General features: G+C 36.9%; 2 protein-coding genes across 2 annotated transcripts in view; one reads left to right on the top strand and one right to left on the bottom strand.

Annotated features, from left to right (window-relative positions):
* LOC144971791 (uncharacterized) overlaps positions 1-1,693 on the bottom strand; it is a 21,561-nt gene extending 19,868 nt beyond the window's left edge. The window contains exon 1 of the mRNA XM_078912866.1: positions 1,544-1,693. The gene's annotated coding sequence lies outside the window, so the exon portion shown is untranslated. The remainder of the gene's footprint in view (positions 1-1,543) is intronic.
* The window catches only part of LOC144970730 (uncharacterized), a 9,511-nt gene extending 81 nt beyond the window's left edge, over positions 1-9,430 (top strand). Inside the window, exons 1-5 of the mRNA XM_078910687.1 lie at positions 1-126; positions 3,863-4,011; positions 4,316-4,393; positions 6,989-7,090; positions 8,151-9,430. The exon at positions 1-126 is cut by the window's left edge and continues 81 nt beyond it. Coding sequence (XP_078766813.1) covers positions 3,882-4,011; positions 4,316-4,393; positions 6,989-7,090; positions 8,151-8,641 — 801 coding nt within the window. The 5' untranslated portion in view covers positions 1-126; positions 3,863-3,881 and the 3' untranslated portion in view covers positions 8,642-9,430. The remainder of the gene's footprint in view (positions 127-3,862; positions 4,012-4,315; positions 4,394-6,988; positions 7,091-8,150) is intronic.
* Positions 9,431-15,000: the final 5,570 nt, after the last annotated feature.

Genomic DNA, 15,000 nt, shown 5'->3' on the forward strand with positions numbered 1-15,000 from the left:
AAAGTTTCACTAATCGTCTATTTAGACAAAGAACTAAAGTATGTAGTTTTATCAAGTATATAATCCTGAAACAGCGATAATTTTGTTATTGGACTTGAATCAACATTAGGATTTTTCAACTTGAAGGTAAGTTATCAATAATGTTATCAATACAAAACATTATTATTTACATTATGAAATTATATACATATATGCGACCAATATTCGCAAAACAGTAAAAATGATACTGAGACTATTTTAGCAACCGTTTTAAATGAGTACCCCGCAGTTAACAGCTCTGTTGTGTTATCACCAAACAGGCGTCATGTCATGTCTCGTTCCTAATGTTACGTGTTGCTGTTGGTCAGGGATCCTTTGTAAAACGCTTTGAGCACGTTTAGTGGATATTGCGCTTTATAAAAGTTCGATTTTTTTATTTAAAAAAAAGTTGATATACCTTTCAGAAAGGTTTTCTTTTCGTTAATCGTATGATTTAATAGGGAACTAAATGCATTATATAATGGAGTGTTATTAAGTGTATAATCTTTGAAAAGAGGTAAACTCTTTATTGGAATTAAATCAATCATCTGAGATTTCAACCAGACGGTGAATGGGTCTTCTTTTAAACGAGATCTTACTTTATGTAAACAATTTTCATTATAAAATAGTAAATTATGTGACCCATCGAGTCAGCCTGGGGTCATATTGTGAGACTATGTAGTTTTTGTTTTTTTGTTGTTTTTTTTTTTTTTTGGAGTATGGCACTATGGCACTCGTCTCCGGACCAAAAGGTCCAGGGTTCGAGTCCCGCTGCGCTCTGAGCAAGGTATAGTTGAGTCCTTGGAATAGGCTCTTTAGTCACAGTTTCTGACCCGATTTACTGGTGTCTCTCACGGTACCCTGGTGTACAATGAGTACCTGGGCGTTAACGGAGTTGTCTCTGGAGGAAAAAAAATATATTTGTAATATCGCCTAACAGGCGTCATGTCAAGTTTTAAGTCGTGCTGTTGGCTAGGGTACCCTTTATAAAGCGCTGCGAGTACTTTTGAGTTTTTAGTACGTTTAGGGGGTATTGCGTTATATAAATGTTCAAGTTTGTTTTTTTATTTTGGAATGAACATTATAAAGATAATTGGACAAATTAGGGTGCAGCCACTGAGTGTAAAATAAAAATTTGAAAAGGTGTGAATTAAAGAGTGTCAGACAAAACAGTAAGCTATGTGGTCTAGTGGTATGACACTCGCTTTTAGATCGGAAGGTCCTGGGTTCGAACTTCGCTCGGCACATAGCTGAGTCCTTGGAGAAGGCTCTTTACTCACATTTCTTCACCGTACTCAGGTGTAAAATGAGTACCTGGTCGTTAACCAGTAATGTTTTAATTCGAATAAAGTTTGTTTAAATACTAATATATCGAGCCCCTGCGAGTTATATTTGATGAAGAGGAGGAGGAGGGGAAGAGGAAAAAGGGGGAAGCAGGAAGATGAGCAGGCGGAGGAGGAGGAGGAGGAACAGAAGGGGGAAGAAGACAAAAGGGTAATCATTACTGAAAGTTAAAATCACATACCTGAATAGGTTTTAAGAAACGAAATAATTCCTTAGAAAATAATTGACAACTTAAGATTGTATATTAGGCTATGAGTGCATTTGAACTTTTCATTTACTTTTGCAATGTTACAAAAATGAGCGAGATTATTCCTTTTGCTGTAAATCTACCCTAAACCATCACAATCATTACAAAAGGTGATCATGGTAATGCATTTATTATTAAAACATATTGGAAATTCCCAAGGGACTTCTAGCTAGAAATTGGCGTTTTGTCTTACTTTCGTTATTTTTTTGTATCAATCAATTAGCATGCTTTGAATTTTAGATGAATATTCTGATTGGTTAGGAAAAATCAGAAGCTGGACAAAGCGCTAGACGTTGTTCATCGACGGAACGCATCATGAGGCTATAAGTGCACGAACCCTTGACACACCGTCATTGTTTTGCTTCAGGACAATAAATAAATGCGCATTAGTTGCACACTGTAATTAATATGTTAGGTCCACCGGTTACACACATCTTCCTTGTTCGTGCGTGATAAACACAAGGCAAATTATGTTTAGATTATTCTGTTTGGTCTATTTGCATATTACGTGTAAAGCAATTTTCTTGACCTAAAATTTATGTTTTGTAATAAATTTTACACACTGGTTTATTTACTTCATATTTTTGGTTATTATTGCTTTGACGACGCTTACGACACTATCTATATAATTTCAGGGCAGTAAAAAGAAAGATGAGAAAGAGGGAAAGTTGTAGATATGAAGTTAAAAGTTAAAAGCACCAAAGTAAGACAAAGCGGATGGTTCAAATAGAGAACAAAGGATTCTCCGAGAAATTCACCATTTTGCTAATTTAGACAGTACCTAAAAGTCCCATCCAGGCAATTGATCCCGCTATGAAGGATACTCTAGAATGCTTAAACAGAGAAATCAAATCCAAAAACAAAGAAAGTACATTACAGAGAGATGATTTACATGGAGAAAGAGATATTTCCTCTCTTCAAAAAAAAAAAAAAAACAACAAAAAACAAAAACAAAATTAAAATTTAAAAAATAAATTATAAGAAACTATAAATAGTATTCGCTTGGCTAAGAAGCTCATAACATTGCCATCCGGAAGTATAACGGACCAACACACAAACCTATGTGTAACCTTGAACGTTCATAGTCTGGTTAATACAGTTTAGTGAGAATTACTCATAAACGCGGATGGCAAAAAGCAATAACAAAGACATGAGTGACGTCAACTTCATACGATCGATTATATATACATTTAACTGATTCTCTCAAAGTTAAGGACCCTTCTCAGGTCTAAGGGGAAAAAACAGCGAGCAATCTCAATTCAGAACAAAGACGAGAGCAACGATGAAAGAGAAAACAGATATAGGGAATTGAAGCGTGAACTCGTCATGGCCTGACACTGACCAACAAATGACGTCAAAGGACAAGTCTTTGGCCACAAAATAAAACAAATCGTGAGTTGTATTCAACAGTTCAACCAATGGGATCCCATGCTTCCTTGAGCACTACTCAAGACAACTCACTAGGCGGTGCACAAACCTAAAATGACGTCAAAATATGGGTCTTGGTGGGTATTAGTGTCAGGTTACAACTATAACTTAACGATGGCTACGAGAGAAGACATAGCAAGTGATCTTTCTTATGAGTAATTGGATTCAGTAGTCTGATGTCACGCCGCCCGGCAACGGCGGCCATCTTGGTTCTAGACAAAGAAAATCATTACTTTATATTCTTCAAGCTGGCTAGAACTTTTCATATGTCTTGTAATCAGAATGTGTAAAAGTAAAAATATGATCAAATTTATGTTTTTTTTCCCCTCTGGATACGCTTTTATGCTCGCCGGAGAAATATTTCATACGGGCCTCCGCCATTGTTCCGATAGTTTAGAGCCAGTGTTACTAAGTTACCATGCGTCATTAGGAAGGAAGTGACGTTACGACTATTGAATCCTATTCTCACTAAACTCCACTAACCAGAAACAGCCAAACTTACACACAGTTTTTTGTGTTGGTCCGTTATACTTCCGGATGGCAATGTTGTGAGCTTCTTAGCCAAGCGCATACTATCTATAAACGTTGAAGATTGGGTGCAGCTTGTGTGTTTGTATGTTCAATTTGACTGGCGGATATTGTGGGTATTATCCCTAAACGCAACGCATCAATAAACGTTCAAGGTTACACAGAGTTTATTATGTTGGTATGTTTAATTTGGCTGGTGGATAGTGTGAGTATTTTACCTAAACGCTAAGGATCAATAAACAAAATTGTTACTTCAGCTTTAGCTCATAATAATAATATATTCTCTGTTCACTTCAGCTTGTAACCAGATCCAGCCATGTTGTTGAGTCGTACCTCCGTGTTGGTCATTCTGGCAGTCTTCTTGTTGTGTCCAACCATCGTCCTGTCACAGAACTACATCAGGGTGGCTATATGTACCCTCTGTTCTGGTGCTTTCATTGCTTTTGGTAATATGACCTGATGATCATATATATGTCATCGTCGTCGTCGTCGTCGTCATCATCATCAGCCGCAGCTTCATTCTCTCTTCTTCTTTTTCTTCCTCCTACCCCTCTTCTATTTATCAGTTTCCTCTTTTCACCACCACAAGCACCTCCTCTTTCTTCTACTACTACAACCACCGTTACTACTACTACTACTACTACTACTACTACTACTACTACTACTACTACTACTACTACTACTACTACTACCACTACTATTACTACCACCACCACCACCGCTATTTCAAGCTTCATTTTACTCTTACAGGTTGCCCCAACAATTACGACAGTTTGTATTGTCGGCTCTCAGCCTTCAAGTTGAATGTTCTCAACTGTAGAACCTACCGTAAGTACCGGGTTAAATCTACTCTGAGAAGCGAATTCAGAATTTAAAAAATAAAAAAGACGAATTTTGAGTTGACTTACAGGACTTATGCCTCTTGGCTCCTGGCGGAGCATAGGGCCTCAACGGCACTCTTCCATCTTCTTCTGTCCTTGGCACAGACCTTTGCCTCACTCCAGGTAAGATTGGAGACGCACAAATCTTGGTGAAGGCTTCTCCTCCAAGTTTGTTTTGGACGACCCCGTTTCCTCTTGCCTTGTGGGTCTTATTCGAGAGCCTGCTTGATTATATTACAGGGCTCTTTCCGCAGGGTATGAGCCACCCCATCGCCACTTTCTGCGTCTGACCTGGACATCCATTTGCTCTTGGGTTGTTCTTGTCAAAAGGTCAACATCTGGCACTTTGTCAAACCATTTCAACCTGAGAATTTGTCGAAGACAGCGATTGACAAAAGTTTGTATCTTGGCTTATGTGGTCAAGGTTGTTTGCCTAGTTTCTGACCCATAGAGCAGGATTCACAGGGTTGGTGGGTCTCATTAGTCACATGGGGAGACAACTCACCTAGGAGAAGTAAAACTCTGATTTCAAACCCGGGTAGATGGAGCTCATTTGTCACGGAAGACAATCGTCTGAGGGAAGGAAACCACAACAGAAAACCATGGGTAGACTGGGCTCACTAACTCGGGAGGGTAACCGATCTAGGAGTGAATCTCCAAAATTAATCCTGGTCCTCCAAGTAGGGGGGGGGGGGTTATGGGCCAACTACCCGTCCACTTAAAAAAAAGCAAGTTACTGGACCCTACAACAGAACTTTGTTTTATTGGAATGGATTCTCCAGCATAACAAAGAAAGATTCACCTTAATTTCACAATATTTTTGGCCGTTAATTTAATTCGATTTCCAATCATAGTGTGGAGGAGAAGAGACCATTTGAAAGTCTGGCTGCTGGATGCGTCTGCCTCGGTATCGTGTCGAGTTTATTCCATTGGCAAATTGTGGAGGGGGAAAAAGAGTACATTAAAATTGCGTTAATTTTAGAGTAGGCTGTTTTTGTTATTTTGAAGGTACTGTGTGGGGATATTTGTTTTTTTTTTAAATGGAATCTTTGAACCACTGTAAAAGACCCATAACTTTTCTGTGTATCATATCTTCTAATAGTTTGTCAGGTCTGGTGCCAATAAAACCCGTTAGTTTTCATTATTAGATTCAAGTCAATATTTACAGCATTTATCATGGCAGTTTTTTCGGCCATAACATCTCTATAATGTTTATCATCATTATTTTTTGCTGTTAAAATTTACGCTTTTATTATGGCAGTTCTCATACAATTACGATTATCTAATTGGGAAACTAGAGAAGAGGCACCAGTGTAAGACAAAGATCTGAACAGTGTAAGACAAAGATCTGAACAGTGTAAGACAAAGATCTGAACAGTGTAAGACAAAGATCTGAACAGTGTAAGACAAAGATCTGAACAGTGTAAGACAAAGATCTGAACAGTGTAAGACAAAGATCTGAACAGTGTAAGACAAAGATCTGAACAGTGTAAGACAAAGATCTGAACAGTGTAAGACAAAGATCTGAACAGTGTAAGACAAAGATCTGAACAGTGTAAGACAAAGATCTGAACAGTGTAAGACAAAGATCTGAACAGTGTAAGACAAAGATCTGAACAGTGTAAGACAAAGATCTGAACAGTGTAAGACAAAGATCTGAACAGTGTAAGACAAAGATCTGAACAGTGTAAGACAAAGATCTGAACAGTGTAAGACAAAGATCTGAACAGTGTAAGACAAAGATCTGAACAGTGTAAGACAAAGATCTGAACAGTGTAAGACAAAGATCTGAACAGTGTAAGACAAAGATCTGAACAGTGTAAGACAAAGATCTGAACAGTGTAAGACAAAGATCTGAACAGTGTAAGACAAAGATCTGAACAGTGTAAGACAAGATCTGAACAGTGTAAGACAAAGATCTGAACAGTGTAAGACAAAGATCTGAACAGTGTAAGACAAAGATCTGAACAGTGTAAGACAAAGATCTGAACAGTGTAAGACAAAGATCTGAACAGTGTAAGACAAAGATCTGAACAGTGTAAGACAAAGATCTGAACAGTGTAAGACAAAGATCTGAACAGTGTAAGACAAAGATCTGAACAGTGTAAGACAAAGATCTGAACAGTGTAAGACAAAGATCTGAACAGTGTAAGACAAAGATCTGAACAGTGTAAGACAAAGATCTGAACAGTGTAAGACAAAGATCTGAACAGTGTAAGACAAAGATCTGAACAGTGTAAGACAAAGATCTGAACAGTGTAAGACAAAGATCTGAACAGTGTAAGACAAAGATCTGAACAAGTGTGTATATGTATGAAAGGTGCCAGACGAAGCAAGACAGAAAAATACAAGAAAAAAACTATTCCAAAAATCCGTCTTCCTCGACTTCATCCAGTCCAGTCGAGGAAGACTGAATTTTTCGGACGGTTTTTTTTCTTCTTGTAATTTTCTTTCTTGCTTTGTCTGGCACCTTTCATACACGACCATAAAACATTTAGGTACATTTATTAATTATTTTGTTTGAATGTTTATTTGTTTCCAGCTTGCGTGGATTATGACAGCCCTATACAGAATACGTGTGTTGAGTTTCCACTTGGTTGCCCGATCCAACACATCAAGATTTTCGGACTCTGTGCCCCACTAAGTACAAAATCATTTCATTTCCAAACTACTACGATTTTAAATTTTGAGTATATCTTATATAGCACAATATATACTAAATGTGCTAAAAGCATTTATATGGGGTCCCAAGCCAACGGCAACAAACATCATGTAGGACGAGACATGACGCTTGTAAGGCGATACTACAACTTTTAACAGACAACGCTGTTACAGACATGTACTCATTTTGTATCTGAGTACTGTAATATAATATGAGTAAAGAGCCTTTTCCATGGACTCAACTTTTGGTCGCCCACAGCGGAACTTGAACCAGGAACCTACAGCAGGTGATCTCTTTAAATATTTTGTTTAGTATTTTGACACTCTCTTTGCGACCTGCAGCTCAAATTCTGTCGTCGAGGTCTTGGGATTCGTTGTTTCCATTTATTCCTCACCATAATAAGGAGAAGCAGAGTTATCTCTGTCAAAAAGCGGTTTGACCAAGTCGATATCGTGTCTCTTTCCATTACAAAGTCAAGCATTATTGAGGGAGATTAGTGACAGGATTGTAACAATGAGAGGAAAATGTTGTGCTTTATTTTCAAATTAAGAAATTAAGACATCAGGAAGCTGGCACCGTTGTAAGATAAAGATCTGAACAAGTGTGTATGAGAGGTTCCAGACAAAGCAAGAAAGAAAAATAGGAAGACAAAAAATCCCAAAACAATCAGTCTACCTGGACTGGGGATCGAACCTCAGATCTCCTGGTTACAGGTCAGACCGGTAATCAGGAGGTCTGAGGTTCGATCCACAGTCAAATTAGACTGATTTTTTGGGATGAATATTTTTTTCTTGTATTTTTCTTTCTTGCTTTGTCTGGCTCATTTCATAAACACTTGTTCAGATGCTGTATTTTTAACTGAGGCACCTATGATGAATCGGCTCAATCTACTTAAACTCACTTTTATTCATCTAGTTCATCCAACTTAATACCATATTTCCGTGGTGGTCACATATTATGAAAATGTACGTGTATAGTTGTGTATATCATTAAAATCGTGCTTTTACAACTATTTCAATTATCATCCAAACTCCTTTCCCAGAAATGTGTTGTGGGACAGGAGGTCCAAAGGAGGATGCTTCTCCGGAAAAATTAGATAAGTGGCGCAAGCTGACCAAGCAGAGCCTGTCAAAATTCAGGAACATGAAACGTCTTCAAGAAGTAACACAACTCGACAAGGCAAAGGCAGCGATGGGACAGGAAGCCGCTGTACCAAATCCTCCAGAACAAAGTGCTGTAGATGGAATGAGTGATGCGTCATCTAATTTTGATTTCGAAAAATCCCGCTCTAATTACATTTTCGCATCGTCCACCAAAGAATACATCCAAGATGTTCCACAGAATCTAGATGACCCCGTTGTGGCAGAACAAACCATTATGGATGAATATGAGAAATTCAAACACGAAGTCCACGCTGTTAACAACGAGGAAATCTCCATTGGAAGACAGCCAATCATAATTCCTAGTTTTGATCACTTCCGGGGCGTGGCTTTGGGGCATAAACCAATCAAATACAAAGAAAGAGAGGAATAAACTTGTTATTGAGTATTGGGGATTGGTTAGTTCAGTAGGTTGATGACTTGTAAGATGGCACTTAGGTTAAAGTGTATGTGTGTGTGTGTGTGTGTGTGTGTGTGTGTGTGTGTTTGTGTATCTGTGTGTGTCTGTGTGTTCTTTTTTATCCACCCCCTTCTTATTTCCCATTTTTTCTTTGTTTTTGTCTCCCATTTAGCTTTGTTTTTTGTTTGTTGTTTTTTTTTCTGTCTTTTCTCTTGATTTATTTGTTTAGTTATTCTTTATTTATTTCTTTTCCGTTTCTTTCTATTTTTCCTTTTTAGTTTCTTTAAAAGGCAGTCTTTATATTTTGCCATCTGCGTTGCCTTGAGATTCTTCAATCACCACTTTTCAGATTTAAATAAAAAAGTGAATTGCATATGGTTTTATGATTGTGAAGTCCCAGGTTTGAGAGTTTATGCCAAGATGAGAGTCATTTAAATCGATTGATATTTGAAGGACGAGTTTTCTGGCCATTAAAAAAAAAAAAAACGAGTTCTTCCAAAAGTACAGCGGTTAACTAGTTTCGATTGATACTGACTTCCAACAATCCCCTTTGGACCTTGCGCCGATTCTGTAGGATTGTGTTCCTTTACATGCGGCAAGTAACATAATAGTAAAAATATATCTACTAAAGGGCTCCCTATTATTATCATTTTATTCGTAAATAAAATGATGGAACTCTAAAAACATTTTTTTCTCTCGAAAAATAGATGTTGACGAGTACTGATATCTTTGCCATAATAATAATTCAAATATTTTGATGTTGGTGAAATAAATAAATATATATATATATATATATATATATATATATATATATATATATATATATATATATATATATATATATATAATATATAAGTTTTCTTGAGCTTCAACGTTTGAAATTTCAAACTCGCTTCCAACGCGCGCTGCTGCCAAAAGATCGCTTAGTTCAAATTTCCAATTGTGGGAGTGCCAGAATCTTACAATAATTAATGTTCTTCTTTATTCGTGGTGACCCAAAAGAGAATCCCATCTGAAATGATACTAAAATCTAAACATCAGATTAGATCAGAACATCATAATATATGTTTTTTTAAAAAAGTTGGTTGTTAAGTTGTTTGTAAATACATCTGTACACAATAAACACAGTTTTGTTACAGTCAACCATTTGTCACACCTAATTGTGTCGCCTTTTTGAATAAGTCCTCTGTCTTCCTTGTGCTTTCCTTTTTCTTTTCTATTGTTGTTTATTTTCTTGGGGAAGGGAAGGTAGGGCGGGGTGCTTTTTGGGGAAACTAACTCTTAAATCCACTAAGCTATCCTATAGCTTTTCTGTCATCTTACAATTAGTTTGAGTTCAAAAGACCTAAAAAGGGACGTGGACATTTCAATAAGCCGGAGTTAGTCCCGAATTTATGTAGCCCTAAGTAGTCACTAACAAAATTGCTTGTTATCCATCTGATACGGCGCTAGCCTTTCATTACGTATTTTACACCAGGCCTAACTGATGTACCAACCGGATCATTGTTGGATTGAAAGAGATGTCTTTAAAAAAATCCCAACAAAATTAAAATGTAAGCATTTATATAGCGCAATTTCCACTAAAGGTGATCATAGCGCTTTACAAGGGGTCCTTACCCAACAGCAACAATTAAAATGCAGGACGATACATGACGCCTAAAAGGCGTTTTTACACCCAAAAAAATTTACGGACAGTGACATCACTGTAAACAGTCAGGTACACATAAGTACGGCGAGAGAATGTGAGAATGCCTGCCGTAGATATGTGACCCTCCGCCTCGAAGCGGTATTAAGTCGGGATTTGGAAAACGAAGAAAACCGGTTTTAAAGTGGAAATGGTCAAAATTATCAAATTTCAGTTTTTGGTTGTTTCAGAAACTACAATCATTTTTCTACATGAAAACATAATAATTCAACATAAATATTGAAGATAAGTTATATAAATTTCAAGTTTAAAAATGCAACTATCAGTGACACATTCAAAACGAGAGTTGACTTTCTCTCAGAGAGCCACCCTTTCCAAGGCTTAGTAATACCGAGTCTTTTTCTCCGCCAATAAGATGTAAGATATCACAGCAAAGGGCTTGTCTTTATCTATCTCAGAGAAAGCATGACTGTTTCCACAATTTCATGGTTCAACCAATAATGAACTTTTAAAACTGTAAACAAGTCTAGGGTTTTCCCTGACAACCTTACAAATGAATGATTCTGATTGGTCAACGCTCATCACATGCGCTGTCGCCCATAATGCTCGGGGATTCTTCATGACGTCAGCATGCGTGTGTTACATATTATGTGTGTGTGCATTTTGATACACACCACGTGCTATCACTTCTTTGTCTAGCTGCATTGGTTTTAATGATCGAGGTGAGGGTCCTCATTTGTCCCTCTTTTTCATTCATGAAATTATACGACATGCTAAGACTTAATAAGACAACAGTTGCCTAATCTTACACTTACAGAGATTGTTGTAGGATAAACATTTAATTTTAAGTACAAAAGCAGAATAATAGACTGTAACTAAAAATGAAATGGATAGATAAACAGACAGAGAGACAAACCTATTAATGGATCAATAGATATGTAGATAGATAGAAAGATAGATAGATAGATAGATAGATAGATAGATAGATAGCTTGATAGATAAGTAGGTATATAGATAGATAAATAGATAGGTAGATAGATAGATAAATAGATAGATAGATAGATAGATAGATAAATAGATAGATGAAGAGGAGACAGAGGCAAAGAGAGAGAGAGAGAGAGAGAGAGAGAGAGAGAGAGAGAGAGAGAGAGAGAGAGAGAGAGAGAGAGATGTTCGTTTGGTCGTGCATTCTTTGTATACAGAAAGAAGTGGGGGGGGGGGGGGGGGGGGGGGGGAGGGGAGGAGTCTTTTTAGACAATCAACAATGTGGGTGGACGCTAAGGAAAACTTGAGAGATTCAATAACATGTTTTCATGTAAGTCACGACACAATAAGCCCCACCCCTCCTCCTCAAGCTGTCATCTGACTCAAAATGGAAACAATGCAATGAATAATTTGACCAGCCCATTTCTCTAATTGCAATCTCATTGGTCAATATGATTCCAGTTGATTGACTATGACTTACTTTGAAACAAAATGCTTTCTTTTAAACTATCCCTACAATTCTTTGCTCCGCCTCCATCCCTTTCTTCATGCCTACCTCACTCTCTCCGTCTCCCTTTTGTTTCTGTCACACATACAAACACACACACACACACACACACACACACACACACACACACACTTATACAGGTTTCAATTTTTACGCCTATTTCCCTCCCGTCCTCTGCACAAGCAGTCTCTCTCCCCTCCCCTTCTCGCTTCTCTTTTTCTCTATCTCTCTCTCTTTCTCTCTCTCTCTCTCTCTCTCTCTCTCTCTCTCTTTCTCTCTCTCTCTCTCTCTCTCTCTTTCTCTCTCTCCCTCACGTGTGTGTGTTTTGTGTGTGTGTGTGTGTGTGTGTGTGTGGGTGTGTGCGTGCGTGTGTGTATTTTACTCTCTCATTCTTTCTCTTCCTCTCTTATCCTCTTTCTTGATAATTCTTTCCCTGCCCACCCAGCTTCACGTAGTTTCAAAACTGTACTTTGAACTTATAAACCATTCTTTAACTTTTGGCATTTTGAAATCGTATTTTCTCTATTAAATAAGACAAAAATCTCACATTAATAATTCTTATTTCATTGATTCTTTATTTAGATATCAAAAATTCTTGAAAAAGTGAGCAATGTCATAAAATTGTCGGCATTTTTTTTTTTTTTTTGGTTGTTGTTTTATTTATTTTAAGAACATCTTACATAATAATGAATAACTACAAAAGTAATAATTGGATTGTTTCAAAAATTTGTAGGTACATTATTAAATGTATAATCTAAGCTCATGCCAAATTTCACTATTATCGTTAAATTTTCGATGCCTGTATCTAAGGAGTTATCTTTGCCCATTGATTTGACTGTGCGTGAAAACGGTGCCTCACTTCAAAGTCGATTTTCTCAAAACTTGGTTTATACACTCTCCCTACTTCAAACGGTATCTCGGCAATGAACAATCAGAATTGTATAAATTTGGTATCAAATTTTAAAGCATAAAATAAGCTATGATTGGGTACCAAAAACCCAAAATTGAAAAATCCGACTTAATACCGTTTCGAGGCGGAGGGTCACATATACAAAAAAAAAATAATAAAAAAAAAAAAAAAATTAAAAAAAATAAAAAGGGGGGGGGGGGGGGGGGGTTGTAAAATATACTTTCCATCAGATCAAAACGATCCAGCTACCCAATCGATTCCGGCTACAATCGAGATTTCATTCTAACCATCGGCCCTTCTAGCAATAATTGGGTAGCTGGAATAGATGGTAGAAATTATTTATCTAAGGACTAGAGCCCAATCCAAAGGGTAACAGGCAATTGCAATTGTCCATTTAGGGCCATAGAAACCGGGTTTCCTTCAAAGGCTTTTTTTTTACTAAATACAACAAAAGCCGGTATATACTCTGACGCCATCCGGATATAAGGTGTCATAACACAAAACAGTGTGTAACCTTGAATGCTTATAGTTTGATTGATACAATTTAAAGGAAACTAATCATCAAATGTTAGGTGAATTGCTCACAGCACCCACCATCCGGATAGGTTATAATGTATCAACACACAATAATAAGTGTAACCTTGACAGTTTATATAGCTAGGTACCACAATAGACGTCATTTTTGTGGCTGAAAAAAACCCTAGATATTTTGCGTCACACGTCGAGAAAAGAACTAATTTAAAGCCAGGCCATTCAACCATTAATACCTCGGCCATTAAAAAAACGTACAGAGCTAAATTTGGTATCGTCTTAAATAGGAAGGTTTCAGCTTTATTCCTATACCACTTCAAAAATAAAAAATGGGCATTTAAGGTTCAAAAATGCCCTTTTAAAACTTTACAGCAGCTAATAATCCCGACATATCTATTTGTGACCCTACGCCTCGAAGCGGTATTAAGTCGGGATTTGGAAAACGAAGAAAACCGGTTTTAAAGTGGGAATGGTCAAAATTATCAAATTTAAGTTTTTCGTTGTTTCAGAAACTACAATCATTTTTCTACATAGAAACACAATAATTCAACATAGATATTGAGGATAAGTTATATAAATTTAAAGTTTAAAAAAGCAACTATCAATAACACATTCAAAACGAGAGTTGACTTTCTCATAGAGCAACCATTTCCAAGACTTAGTAATATTAAGTCTTTTCCTCTACTAATACCATGTACGATACCACAACAAAGGGCGTGTCTTTAGCTAGTCTTTATCTATCTCAGAAAAAGCATGACTGTTTCCACAATTTCATGGTTCAACCAATAATGAACTTTAAAAACTGTAAACAAGTCTAGGTTTTTCCCTGACAATTTTACAAATGAATGATTCTGATTGGTCAATGCTCATCACATGAGCCTGCTGCTCATTAAAATGCCCGGGCAATGTGTCATGACGTCAGCATGCGTGTGTTACATATATGTGTGTTTGTGTATTTTGATACACACCACGTGCTATTATTTATTTGTCTAACTGCATTCGTTAATGATCGAGGTGAGGGTCCTTTGTCCCTCTCTCATTGTTCATGAAATTATAGGACATGCTAAGACTTTAATTGGGTGGCGTTCCTAACCTCCCATAGTGGACAGAGAGGTACTTACTGTCTTCTATCCCCCTATATCTGTTTCTCAACTAGCTTTCTGTATTTGTCTTGGAATGAGATTACTTGGTTTTGTCCTGGCCCTGACCGGATACCCTTGGTGAGATGGGAAACAGATGTATAGTAAGTTTTGGGAGATGATATTTTTTTCCTTGTAAATCATCTCTCTGTTATGTATTATGTTTTGTTTACATATCATAATATGATTTGTAAACATTTGAGTGTATTCCTCTTAGTGGGGACCTGTGCTTGTGACTGGATAAGACTTTTAGGTGATCTCAAACTAAGTACTTCGATAGTTTGATCTTGGAATCTACATCTGTTCCCTATTTGATCCAATTCTTCTTTGTCTTACTTTTTCTTGGGTGCTTTAATTGTAATTCTAGAACTTATTACTATCCCATTTTCTTCCTTTTTACTGGCGCTGATGTGACCTTAATGTATTGGAATCGCCGTAAAACCCTTAAAAAAATAAAAACATAAGACTTTAATAGGACAACAGTTGCCTAATCTTATACTTACAGAGATTGTTGTAAGATAAACATTTAATTTTAAGTACAAAAGCATAATAGTAAATAGAGCCTTCAACAATCAATAAACTGCAGATGGAAATACGTGTAACTAAAAAATGAAA

This window comes from Berghia stephanieae, chromosome 4 (assembly GCF_034508935.2).
Source record: "Berghia stephanieae isolate SIO BIC M18660-M18661 chromosome 4, UCSD_Bste_1.3, whole genome shotgun sequence".
Lineage (NCBI taxonomy): Eukaryota > Metazoa > Mollusca > Gastropoda > Nudibranchia > Aeolidiidae > Berghia > Berghia stephanieae.